The following is a 12,389-nucleotide window of genomic DNA, read 5'->3' on the forward strand; positions in this document are numbered from 1 at the left end:
TTTGTGGAAATAAAGCGGTAAAAACTAAAGCTTGTCATTTAGTAAAGTTGCACTGCAGTTAAGTTGATAAAGTAAAGTTGTAAAATTGCAGATTAAAATTAAAGTTGCAAAATTATAACATTTTGAACCCGGAAGTACATAAACAGTGTGGGAAGTGTGGCCATCTTAAATGTAAGATGCAGTGATTGGAGTGTCTAGACTTGTCAACGAAATCTGGCAAGTCCATGCTTACTAATGTGTATGCTTCTGGTTTCCATGCATGGTGGGAATGGCGGGGAAAGGGTACCAACTCTTTTTCAGCCTCGGCATTGCTCCTCTCTTTTTCCAGGAGAAGAGCACGTCCTGCTGATGGGCGACCTCCCGCCCACCGAGAACGGTCAGTGTGCGGACCTGGCCTCCAGGGTCTCTCTCGTTTCCATGTACAAAGTGGCCTTTTGTCCCTGAAGTAATATTACGACTGGTAGTGGAAATGGAAATCGATTCTCTGATCTTGTAGAGGGAAACGCTGTGCAGCAGTCTAGCCTTTTTTTAAAAGCAACATGAGCAACGGTTGCATCTCTCGAGGAACGACAGCACCTTTAGTCATGTTGAATTGTTGAAATCTGCACAACATACTCTCGACTACGGCAGGATTTGTATCGATAGAAAGGCTCTGAGAGGCTCTGCTATACAGTGGCAATTTGTGTCTGCTCTTTGTGTCATAGAATAAGGTAGGCTCTGCTTTTTTTATGATGGTTCAATGCCCCGACGGTTTGTCCACAGCTGTGCGGACCCTGTCGGCAATGGGGCTCAAGCTGCTTTGGCCCCCCAAGCCCCATGACAGCACTCAGGTGTGGTGCTCCGAGAAGCTCCACAAACGCACAGGTGAGGCTCGTCTGTGAGTGGGTTTCAATGTTTCCGAGTTGACCGGAAAAAAATACCTGTACAAAAGCACTCGCTGGTAAAATTTTGTTGATTCGGATTAACTCGGAAAGACTTCGACATCCGAGGTCGCATTGGACATAAATGCTCGGGGACATTGGGGTGGCGGTGGCGACATTTCGAAGGTGAAACTACTACTTTTTTTAACTAGTGGCCTCTGGTGCTTTCTAGTCAACTGCAAAGAACAGAGTGTCTGGAAAAAGAATTTACAGTTTTTTTTTTGTTCCATAAAAATAAACTGCATCACTACTGGGCCAGTGTTGCCAGATGGAGAAAAAAAAAGTCAGCAGATTGATCCCCAAAAAGTCAGTAGATTTGCACAAAAATCAGTAGATTCCACGAAATATGTGTTTTGCCATGTTTTGCTATCTCCATTAATACACACTTCAAAGAAATAGTATAGAGTAACAAATAACATATTAATAAACACAAATAAAATTGAAAGAAAAAAACAAGACCAGTTCTCAAGTAACTTTTTATGAAGGACAAATTAAAATGACACCATAAATGTTTTTGTTTTAGTCATTATTGACTGTTTCGAGGATTATTCTTTAGAATCGAGACTGAGGCACTTTTGGGATCACAGATGAAGGCGACAGTGCGACGTTCACCTGTCGCTATTATTGAAACAAAACCGAAACAAGACGCTCCGGCAAGTGCGCGCGAACATGTCCAATGGAAGTCCTCTGCATGCTGCCATCTTTCCTCACTGGGCTGTGGAAGGTTTTTGAAGCAACGCTGTTGGTCCGGAGCACTGTTGAGGCTACGCGTTGTCTGCTACGGGCTTATTTCTTTTTCGCCTGACCCAAAGTTTGCGTTCAAACGTGGCGAAACTTCATTCGTTAGCTTTTTAAGCCACCGAGGAATAGGATTATATCATTTTCTTGCCACAGCCTGCCAAATAAAAGAAAATAACTGAAATTTGGATGTCGATCCCATGCATTCCGCCGAACGAATGAATGAAAATTGCGGCTCTCTCCGCTCAACTCGAAGCAATTCTAGTAGATTGTATAGGAGCAGCCGAGAGTTCAGGCGCATGCGCAAACACCTCTCGCTCTGCGCCGCGGGCTGATTGGCTCACTCGGGAGAGGGACGTTACGGCGAGATCTTAGACTAGCCAAACTCTCTCCATATATGGCTCTGGCCCGGATGTCACCGTCGAACCTGCCGAACCTGCTCTGGGTGAATAGATAGATGAATATACGACTATGTCACTCGAATAGGACGGGCTTCTGGGCCATCTAGCCAGTGCTTCGTTTTTAATTCTGGGACATTATGAGTTTCCTTTGATGGGCGGCACTGGGAACTGAAGGGGCCATATAATAAATTTTTAATATGTTTACTAAAAAAAAAGTCAGTAGATTTTCTTGTTTTTCAGTGAATCAGTAGACCCGGAACAGAATCAGTAGATCTACTGATAAATCAGTAGACCTGGCAACACTGCTACTGGCTCAGTCTCAACCCGAATGTAGTGCTAGTGGCCCTGACCAGATTCCAAAGTTTCAAAGCTTGCCTTTATCCCATTTAAAAGTTATAAGCGATTCTGAGAAAATTTTAATGAGGAAATGCAGCCCACGATCATGTGGAGATTGATGGCGTTATCTGCTGGGAACAGGCCTTATTTTCTCATTGAATCTCTTATACACTCCGTGCGACGCGACTGGCGCGCCGCCGCACGGCCGTTACCGAAGGTAGGCAGTGAGAGCCCCAGAGAAAATGAAACCGAAACCACGCCGTGACGTTGGTACGCATTGAAGTCGGAGCGGTGCGGTTGCGCTGGGTCCACAGCATGAAGTGCTGCCTGTGCTGCGTCATTAAGCGCTTCAATAGTGATGCGTCATATCTCGTGGGGACAAAGTTTCACAGTTTTTCACCTCGCCGATGTTTTGTGGGACAGCGACAACGATGGACCCATGCCATACGACGTGAGAAATTTGGTCTCCCGATCATGACTGCCACTCTGTCGGCACGGCTGACATATTCTACACTGCCGCTTTGCGCTCTGCGTTTGTTTTCGTACCAGTAACGCCTACATGTGTTAGTGCCGATGGGACGATCTGAAATGCCATCCCACACTCGCGGTATGCATTGCCAATTTCGTTGAAGGAATGCCCTCCAAAGAAGTTTCGTCCCCATCGTACGTGTCGATGATATTTCAGGACAAGTATGGCACGCAATCTGTACTTCATGAAGAAAGATTTGAGCGGTAATAAAAAATGACATATGAATCTAAAGAAAACAACAATGAAACTCGGAATCACTGGAGAATAGACATTTGAGTATGGAAGTTTATGTGGTGTGCTTTCTTTCTTGATCAGCCTCCTTTTGAATGTGGAAACGCTGACACCCCGAGTTCTGTAGACAACACTTCTTTTCTTCTCCGCTTTAGAGCCACCTATCGCAAAGTGGTTCGAACTGGAAGTACCGTCCACTGGTCCCTTCCTACCTGTAAAGTGTGCACCTCCCACGATGAGTGGTATTATCTTGACAGCCTTTGACGGTCAAAACCAGTTCCCATTTAGTTACGCCGCCCAAACTAAATTTCCACCTGGTTTCGCTATGCCAACTCTTTTTGGTATAAAAAGTGTTGTGTCGAGTTAAGTCAAAGTACCTGTGCGCCGAAAATCAGCACCTCGCACAACAGGTTATTACACAACAGCTGACCGCAAAAGCCCTTGATGGCCAAACCATGTGTTGGCCGACAACTTTGTTTTCTCGGCTTTGGAACCACCTTTCATAAAATTGTTTTAATTGGAAGTGCAGTTCACTAGTCCCTTCCTGCCTGTAAAGTCTCCACCTACCACGAACGACCAGTGGTATTCTCTTGACATCCCTTTCGTGGTCAAAACCGGTTCCCATTGAGTTAGGCCGCCCAAACCAAATTTCCACCTGGTTTCCCTATGCCACCTCTTTTTTGGTATGCTATGTCATGTTACTGTCAATTCTAAGCGCCTGTGTGCCCAAATCTGCACTTTGCACAGCTCGCTATAACATACCATTTTGGGTCCAATATTGGATATCCCGTGCAGCTTTATTTTTTTATTCATTAGAAACATAACTTTCACACCTGCTGTCTTAATGAAACTTGGCACACTTCGTGCACAAAGTTAGTGAACATCTCATTTGCCTCCAAATATTATCGTTCCAGCAGTCCTACGTTTACAGCAACAAGCGAAATAAATTTCCCACTCAGAGCAATTATGGTGGCGGCCGTCTCGCTTTTCGGAAAACTGCTCCAACTCCTCTTTCGACCGCAACTAGATAGATTACCCGTAATAACGACTCAGACTCAGTATATAAGAAGTGGAGAACAGCTTAATTCCCTTCTGCCCCAGCACTCGTGCAACATCACCCTCAACGTATCGGCTCAAAAAGCTAAAGTTTCGTCCGTGCGCGCTTCCGCCGCCACAGCTTCGCATGCGAAAAGGCGCCGCAGGCTGCTGAATGCGCCTCACTGTCGAACGCCAGCTCCTCCGCTAGCGGCGTACGCACGTTGTTCAAAGCGCCCCCTATAGTTCCCGCACGGAGCGTATGACTTCTGAATTACTTAACAGAAAGCTCTGAAGCTTTCACCCCTGGTCCGAACCTCTAGCGATACATTTGGGTGGAAACTAAGCATCCGACAATGTATAGTTTATTGCTGCAGGGAAAAAGAACACTAAATATTTTCGCTAGACACCTGGTTGTATGTTTCCGTTGACTGCAACAAGGAACTTCCAGCGACATTATGCCTTTGTTGGAATTTCAAGTTTTTGTTCTTTGTAGCAATTAAAATGCTTTCTGATGTCTTTGAGAGATGACTTCTTCCATCCTTTGAATTTCTGACAATTTTGTAATTTTTTCATGCATGAACTTTGAGCAATTTTGAATTTGCAAGGAGATATTAACTTGTAGAAACTCAGAATATCACCCAGTAGTAATTTTAGTAAATTACAAATATTCATAAAAAATTTATCACGCTAATTGTCACCCCACAATATAGGGAGTCTGTAAGATTCAGGAATGCTAGGTTCAATCCCAAATTTGCGAGATCCAGTTCCACGAAATATTTCAAGAAGTTGCATTTCAACAAATTTGCCTCATAATGAACCCAGACATACGGTAGTGCATGAGTGTCTGCTTGCTCAGTGGTCTTAATTATGGCTATATTTTATTGTTAATGACTTTTTTGTTTATTTGTTAGGAGCAATTATTTTTTAACATCGTGATGTTTTTAATGTGGTGAATTTGAGCTGACAGACTGCAAGGGAGGTCTAGGCAACAGTTGTTTATAATTTCTCCGAGTGCTTGCAAATTGCACATTCAGTGTTCCACCACCTGTAATGAATTATCCCTTGTCTGGGGTGAGTTGTCCTCCTGCGTCTGGTTGTCTCCTTAAAGGCCAACGTACAGAATCGTCTTCTGCAGGGCAGAAAACCGGTTTCCAGTTTCGTTCTCTCCAGTCCCCCCCCTCACTATTTTCTCCTCCTCTCCCCACGGGAGTGGGCTTCTGGCAACACCGCCTAGAAGACAAGGCCGTAGTGCTGACATTTTTGCATCATGAGCTGGACACGGATTGGAAACGAGTGCTGCGTCTGCACTCGTCTCCGAGCCAAGTTTGAGCCGAACGTTGAAACAATCGTGTCCAATCTGTGCCCAACATTGGCCTTCGCTGATGACAACATCTCTATCGGCACTACGGCTTCGATATCTAGGAGGTCTTGGCTCCGAGCTTCTCCCCGCAGAAAGGAGGAGGATATCCCTCTTTTTCGAATGGGAATCGAGGCAGAGTTTCCTCCCTTCTCACTGCTCATCGGCCTCTAAGCCCAGCTTTGCTCGGAGAAGGCATTTCCAGGATTCTCCTTGTGGGATGAACGCTCTCCGTGTCCTTGTTTGAGACGCGTTTCTGCACCGTGACTACGAACGCAGGTAGAGTACGTCCCGTGGAATGCGGTCTGCGCCACCCGTTGATCCCCTGCGGCTGGCACTGGTGGGGTGCGGTGAGCGACCTGGCGCCCCTGGTGCTCGACCTTCAGCTGACACCCCCAGAGACGCCACACAGGGGACCGCACTCGTGACACCTCGCAGCCCCACCCCCTCATCCGGTCTCGTGTGTCGTCCCATAATCTCCGGTGAGACTTTGTCAAAAGTTCCGTGCACTGCCACAACAGTGGTCTTCGGAGCCACTATAGATGAGCCGTGCTTCGGAGTATTGACACTTTATTCTTCGACCGTCTTGTCGGCATTTTTGTTTCGTGGCATTGTGCAGGTGAGGCGCAATTGGCGACGGTCAGGATTCAAAGATGAAACTTTTTGAGCTTTAGGTGCAGTGTCAGGAAGTTCAATAAATGTTGTATCGCTATGTCGCGGATTGTGTTAGCATTTCTGGAAAATGGAAACGCAGTTAGTAGAAAGCTTCGGAAAACTGGAAACGATAATGAGATGGCTGATGTTTTGTTACTCGAAGCGTAGCTTATTTACTTTTCTAATGGCTCAGTAGGCCATAAATGGCAGTGCGTGGGTGTTTTGGGGTCGGAGATGCCAGGTGGTTCGGCTGACTGCCGAATTGAACTGTTGTCATGGTGAGAGGTGGGGCTACTATGTTGATTTCTGATATTGAACATACTGCCGGACACTTGGCGCCACAGGGAGACAAAGTCAACCTTTGTGCCAACTGCTCAGTTGCATTATGACGTGTACTCTCATTGGCTGCTAGAAAACCACAACTCGTATGACTTTTGCTGCTTCCGGTCCTTGGCCTATGTAATTGGCAATGTAACTTTTGCTCCTTGTAGAAAAAAAAAAAAGCCTGCTTCTTTAGTGTATCCGAAGGACGCTTTAAATACGTAGCATTTATAGGTCCTCTGTGATGTCATGGTTTCAAATTACGTCATTGTGTGACATGGCAGGTCATGTGACGCAGTGGCGTACGCAGGTCTACCTTTCGAAGGGGGGGGAACACAAAGTAAAATATAAGACGCCCCCCCCCCCCTCCCCTGCAACCAAAAAAAATTTTTTTTTTTTTTTAATATTTGATTTATTAAACTAACATTTTCACACTGATTTTCAAATGATAAATGAACAACATGCACTCGGGTATTCATAACAGGGAAGTCATTTTCATTTTTAGAATATATTGTATCTACTCACAAATGACTGCACTTTTTTTCCTAAAAATTGACACATATTTGAAGAGGGAGGGGGGGGGGGGGGGGCGTTCATTATGCGGAGTAAAAGTTCTTCGAGCAAGTGTCACATTAGGTGCCAGTATGACATGGCAAGGTACTGTGGCACGTCTCCACTGATGGAGGTGCACCCATGGCTGGTCGGGGGCGCGCCACAGTAGCCATGCTTTATAAATTGCGAACCTTTTTTGGACGCTTTCGGCGTGCCTTTTGTCGAAGGAAAGCGCCCTACAAAACTCATGCAGCATGGTGAGCAACACGACTGTTCTTAAGCCTAACCACTTTCACGATTTCACTGTCCAAAAGCGGACCACAGACGATGGCGTGTTTTTTGACATCATTGCATCGAATAGGCAAAGAATGTCCAGGGCTGGCAATTCCAAAATGTCCAGGGCTGGGCAATTCTTCGACCCAAGCTTCGTCAAGTGTGCACGCCGCTCGGTTTCACGGTTGATCACTTCCGCAACTCTGAAACTATGCACTTGCAGCCATTACGAGAGTGGCTTGGCTTGGCTTGACTTGACCTGACCGCTTGGAGGCAAAAGAAAATCGGCTTGTTGCCTAGCTAAATTGGACGGAATTTGAGACTCGCAGAGCCGAAAATTGGAGGTGCGTTCATTACGCGAGGGGGAAAAAAAAAGTCCAAATGTTGGTACCTGTTGTGGGTGGTGCATTCATTATGCGAGTAAATATGGTATATACAAATAAGCGCCTACCACATTTCTCGGGTTTCTGGGTGGTTCCTCGAAGATTCTCTACTGCTGCAGTCCCGACACTTCTAGAGATTTCCAGTGGCTTTTCCTCCTCAACAGCAACCCATCTTTTCATTGCCATATTACGGCCAAGGCTTTCAATGTCGTCTAATATATGCGCTTCTTGAGATCGTACAGATCTGTAGACACAAGGATACACAACTTCTGCGTGGAAATATTCGAGCCGTCTGCACATTTCGCAGTGACGGTTCACAACTGAAGCTTCAGTGGCGTATTCATGGCCAGGACGGTCGGCAGAATTCGGGAGGAGGCCAATTTCTGAGAGGGACTATTGTGGTGCTAACACTTTGCAGGCTAACACTTTAACCCTGCCCATAGAGGTATGGAGAAAGCAGGACTGTGCCTTAATTGTGAAACTAACCGCCTCGAATAAAGAAACAACACGCAGTTGATTACAACAAAGAACTTGCTCTTTTAACGCTATGTGTGTCTGTCTTGCTTGTTTCAGTGACAGTTGACACGGTGATCTCTTTATTGACTCGGACCACCTTCTAGTCTAAGGTTACTTTTACAAAGACTGAGGGTCACAGTGTCAAAAGATGGACGCATGTCGTCCCGGCACCGGCAGTACGAATACACACTCAACAAACAAAATCAGTGTATTGTGCCCACCGCCCTACGCAGGAGAGAGGTGACCTAGATAGCCAGCTAGAGTTGCAAAATGAAGGCGTAACGACTCAGCCTCAAGTATCAAACAGCGAGGCACTGTGATTGAACTTGACCAGGGCGATATGATGACACCAGTTGGTGTTTCTTATGTAGCTGTGGATTGTTGAAAGAAAAGAAGAAAGAGAAACAAAGAAGGAAGAGAGCCGCGTGCACACTGAACTCCAATGAACCACTGAGATAACTTGACAGCAGCGGCACAGAATGTTGAAAGAGAAAGGAGAAGGATAAGAGGGTGTTTGCTTTCGGTAGAAACTTCATTTCGTGTCACTTGTTTGTTGCTGCATTTGTCCCTTTCTCTAATATAATGAGACCTTTCTACTATACTCCGTTTCACCTTATGTTGTACCGCAGAAAAGGCTAGAAGCGCGAGCTCTTAGCGTTGGCAGCTGCTTTTGACGCACGAGAGCTTGTGCCGCCGATATGTGTCCTAGAGCAAGGAGCTCGCGCTTGTAGCCTTTCCTGCGGTACATCTTAAGGTGAAACAGAGTATAACCATGAGCGGCAGAAGGACGAGGCTCAGAGGTAATAAACATAGAAAACATCCGAAGGAAAAAAAAGAAAGCTGGTAAAGGTTCCATTACTTCCTCACAGTATCAAGAATAGGGCTAAGCGTCGTCTGCTCCTTTTGTTATTCTTTTGTTTGGGAGGGTTCATCTAAGCATTGACCTTTTCCAACCCCCCCCCCCCTCTAGCCTGCAAATTTTTGGGGGGGGGGGCACGGCCCCATTGCCTCCACTTCACCCTACTTACCCCCCCCCCCCCCCCCCGTGTACACCACTGATAGTATTATGACCCAAGAGTTTCCTGTCGTAGGCAGACAGGTCACATTTGCAATCATTACATTTTTCGAATTCTGCAAGCTGGAAGATCCACATTTGTAGGCAATAAAAATATTTGCATGCCCTTAAAGTTGGAACATTTTCCAATTTGCAAAAATAGCTAGAACAAAAAATGCTCATGAACGTTGAGGGTTTTGCAGTGATTTAAATTTGAGACACAATTGTAGAGGTGTGCAAAAATCACATTTTTTTACTACAAATCGAAAATGATTATGAAAATTTGACTGCAGAGTCCCCAAATATTTCCAAATACAAATATTTTACATTTAATGATAATTTAGTGTGGATAGGTATTGTGGCTAGAAACCTTTTCTAGAAAGTGCTTCTATGGAAAGGAATTATTTTATTACGTGGGAAGCATTTCACATATTTCTGTTGAGAAAGAAAGAGGCCCCATTAAAATGAGTTGGATGAAACATGATGTTAATATGGCAAGCAAGGCAATGACTAGCTTATTTATTTGAATATAACTTGAAGTTTTCTTTCCTTGCACTTTCCTTTGAGCATCGAGCCAACCGAGATGCTCTGCTATGTCAGCTGTTTCTCCTAGCACTCAGGTGCAAAGCAGTGAAGCTTAGTGCGAAGCTGTGAGCTTGATGCGAGAAATCGGAGCATTCTGAAGACTTTATTCATAATTTTCAAATATTCTAAGAGCTCAAATACATTTGAACGGTAAAAGTGTGCTGCATATTGAATCAAATAGCAAACCCTATTCGCAAATCATTTGAGGTTACTTCTTTACCCCTTAGCAGGGATGGGCAAAATACATGCAAATATGTATCGAAATACAAATACAAAATACTTCGTCAAAAATGTATTTAATTACAAATCTAATTACATTTCCAAAAAAGCATTTAAGTACAAGATACAAATACAACCAAATGTATTTGGTCTCCTCCAAATACTTTTCCAAATACATTCCTCAAAATTTGCGTCAGCGACTTCAGGGCACCTGCAACGGGTTTCTGAGTATCTCATTTTAATTTTGCATCGCACACTCGGGAGTTAGTGTGCGAGGCTCTAGTAACATAATAGAAATATAATCACAAAAAACTGTAATCAGCTTGGACGTAATAGGTGAAAAAGTACAGAGTTTCAAGCAGCTTCTTTGTCGATTACATTTTGGTATAGACCAACAAAGGACCGAAACGACCAAGACGCATAGCACTAGCTAGAGAATTTCTTATTGTTGCAACTCGCACCAGTTACGAAAATCTGGACGATCCGCGCATTTAGAATGTTCCAGGCAAAAAATGGATGGAAATCAGGCTGGAAAGCATCACAAGTTGTCACAGGCACTTATTTAGCCAGTCTGCCTGTGAACTACGATTTCATCACTATTCTTGCCCTGGACTAGCACCGTAATCACAAAGTCACTAAACGCTTGTGCTTGATTGAGAGACACTGCATTCGGTGCAGAACGTAGTTTTCTTCCTGCTCTGGACAGTGACAATAAATTTGAGGGATGTATTTTCGCCCAAAAAATTGTATTTAATTACAATTGTATTTGAAATACCCACGTTTTCGTATTTAAATACACACATAAAATACATTATTTAATTTGTAATTAAATACAAATGCAAAATACACGAAGTATTTGAAATACGTATTTTAAATACTTGTATTTGAAATACTGCCCATCCCTGCCCCTTAGCCGTTTTGGACGAGCCTAGCTTGTCAATGTGGAGCTGTCCGCAAACCGTTCAGGACGAGTATAGCTCGTCTGCTTTCCCCAATTCGCGCACTCAACCTTTTTGGACGAATCAGGCTCGCTCATGGCTTAGTTTGAAGCTCTGCCAACAAATGGCAGCACCGAATTTATTTTTGATTTCTCCCATTTTGTTTGTGGCTAGAAACTTGATTTTGAAGGCAGCAAATGCAATTTTAAAGACAATAATTAAGCAGTTGAGGCTCAGAAATTACACTAAACTAAGACGGTTAAGGGGCTAATGTAACTGCAAATGTGACATGGTTCATAATACTTTGTTGGTCGTTAATTGTCACAAGCTCTACTCATGTTGACTTCCACAACTGTCCGAAATCTGAATAAGCATTTTGACTGTATCTCTTGCTGCTGCTTTCAGATCTGTAAGGTCCTAGCTCTTGAAGGAAGCCATCCACCCGACAGATGCCCGCCAAGGGCACGGTCCAACGTCATCTGCGGCCGTAGAAGCATTACCTCCCAAGGGTGCCAGTCGGACATTACCTACCGATGAAGCACCCGGGCATCGTCTGCACCCATAGAATCCCTATCGTCTGCCGAATGGATAGCCAAACGTCGTCCGTAACAATAGAAGCATTGTTAGCAGCTAATGGCAGAATAGAACTGTTACCAGCTGTTCCATGTCGGCACAGCATCTGCGATACCTGCGAGGAAGATGGTGGTTTTGCCAGAGTCGAGCAACTTGATCTCTTGGAGACATTGCCCATGTTGGTCGACACTCAACGCTTCAGAAGCGTTGCTGGTGTTTCTCGAGTGTGATCTTGATCGAGCCTTCTCGAATGACTGTGTTGCCCAGTGTTGTACAATAATGGTGTGGTGCTGTATATTTGAACTGTCGTGCCTCACAGCTGGCAGGCAAGAGAGGCCAGCTTACTTAGAGCGATCGTCGCCAGGTCCCGAAGTGCTTAACAGGAGGTCCACAATTATAAATTTGGGCAACAGGACCACTGCAAATGTAAAGGCCGGGAAGGATTGAAGAATTCTCAGCATTGGGTGCAATGAATAACTGTGTTATGTAAAGAATTTCAATAATGTTAATAAAAATGTTATGAAAATGTGGCCCAAATGTTTTCCATTTTGCAAGACACAGAAGGTCTAAGAATGTAAATTATATCATTGTTTTGTAGAGACCAGCACACAAAAGTCGATTTTATGCTTGGACAATAATATTACGACTGATATCCATATCTAGTGAATACCTGAGCAATATAATAAACTTGAAGCTGCATTGTGAGCCATTTGATTCATGTCTGAATATAACTGCACTAGTTTCCATCTTCCACAAAACGCACCTTGGTGC

General features: G+C 44.5%; 1 protein-coding gene across 5 annotated transcripts in view; it reads left to right on the forward strand.

Annotated features, from left to right (window-relative positions):
• The window catches only part of LOC8032969 (endonuclease/exonuclease/phosphatase family domain-containing protein 1), a 32,011-nt gene extending 19,863 nt beyond the window's left edge, over positions 1-12,148 (forward strand). For all 5 annotated transcript variants that reach the window (XM_029966881.3, XM_042286384.1, XM_029966883.4 and 2 more), the window contains exons 9-12: positions 329-376; positions 763-864; positions 5,830-6,032; positions 11,451-12,148. In XM_029966881.3, the coding sequence (XP_029822741.1) occupies positions 329-376; positions 763-864; positions 5,830-5,978 (299 nt within the window). In that variant the 3' untranslated portion in view covers positions 5,979-6,032; positions 11,451-12,148. The remainder of the gene's footprint in view (positions 1-328; positions 377-762; positions 865-5,829; positions 6,033-11,450) is intronic.
• The last annotated feature ends 241 nt before the right edge of the window (positions 12,149-12,389 follow it).

The sequence above is a fragment of the Ixodes scapularis genome, unplaced genomic scaffold (genome assembly GCF_016920785.2).
Source record: "Ixodes scapularis isolate PalLabHiFi unplaced genomic scaffold, ASM1692078v2 PGA_scaffold0__279_contigs__length_252992795, whole genome shotgun sequence".
In the NCBI taxonomy this organism is placed as follows: Eukaryota; Metazoa; Arthropoda; class Arachnida; order Ixodida; family Ixodidae; genus Ixodes; species Ixodes scapularis.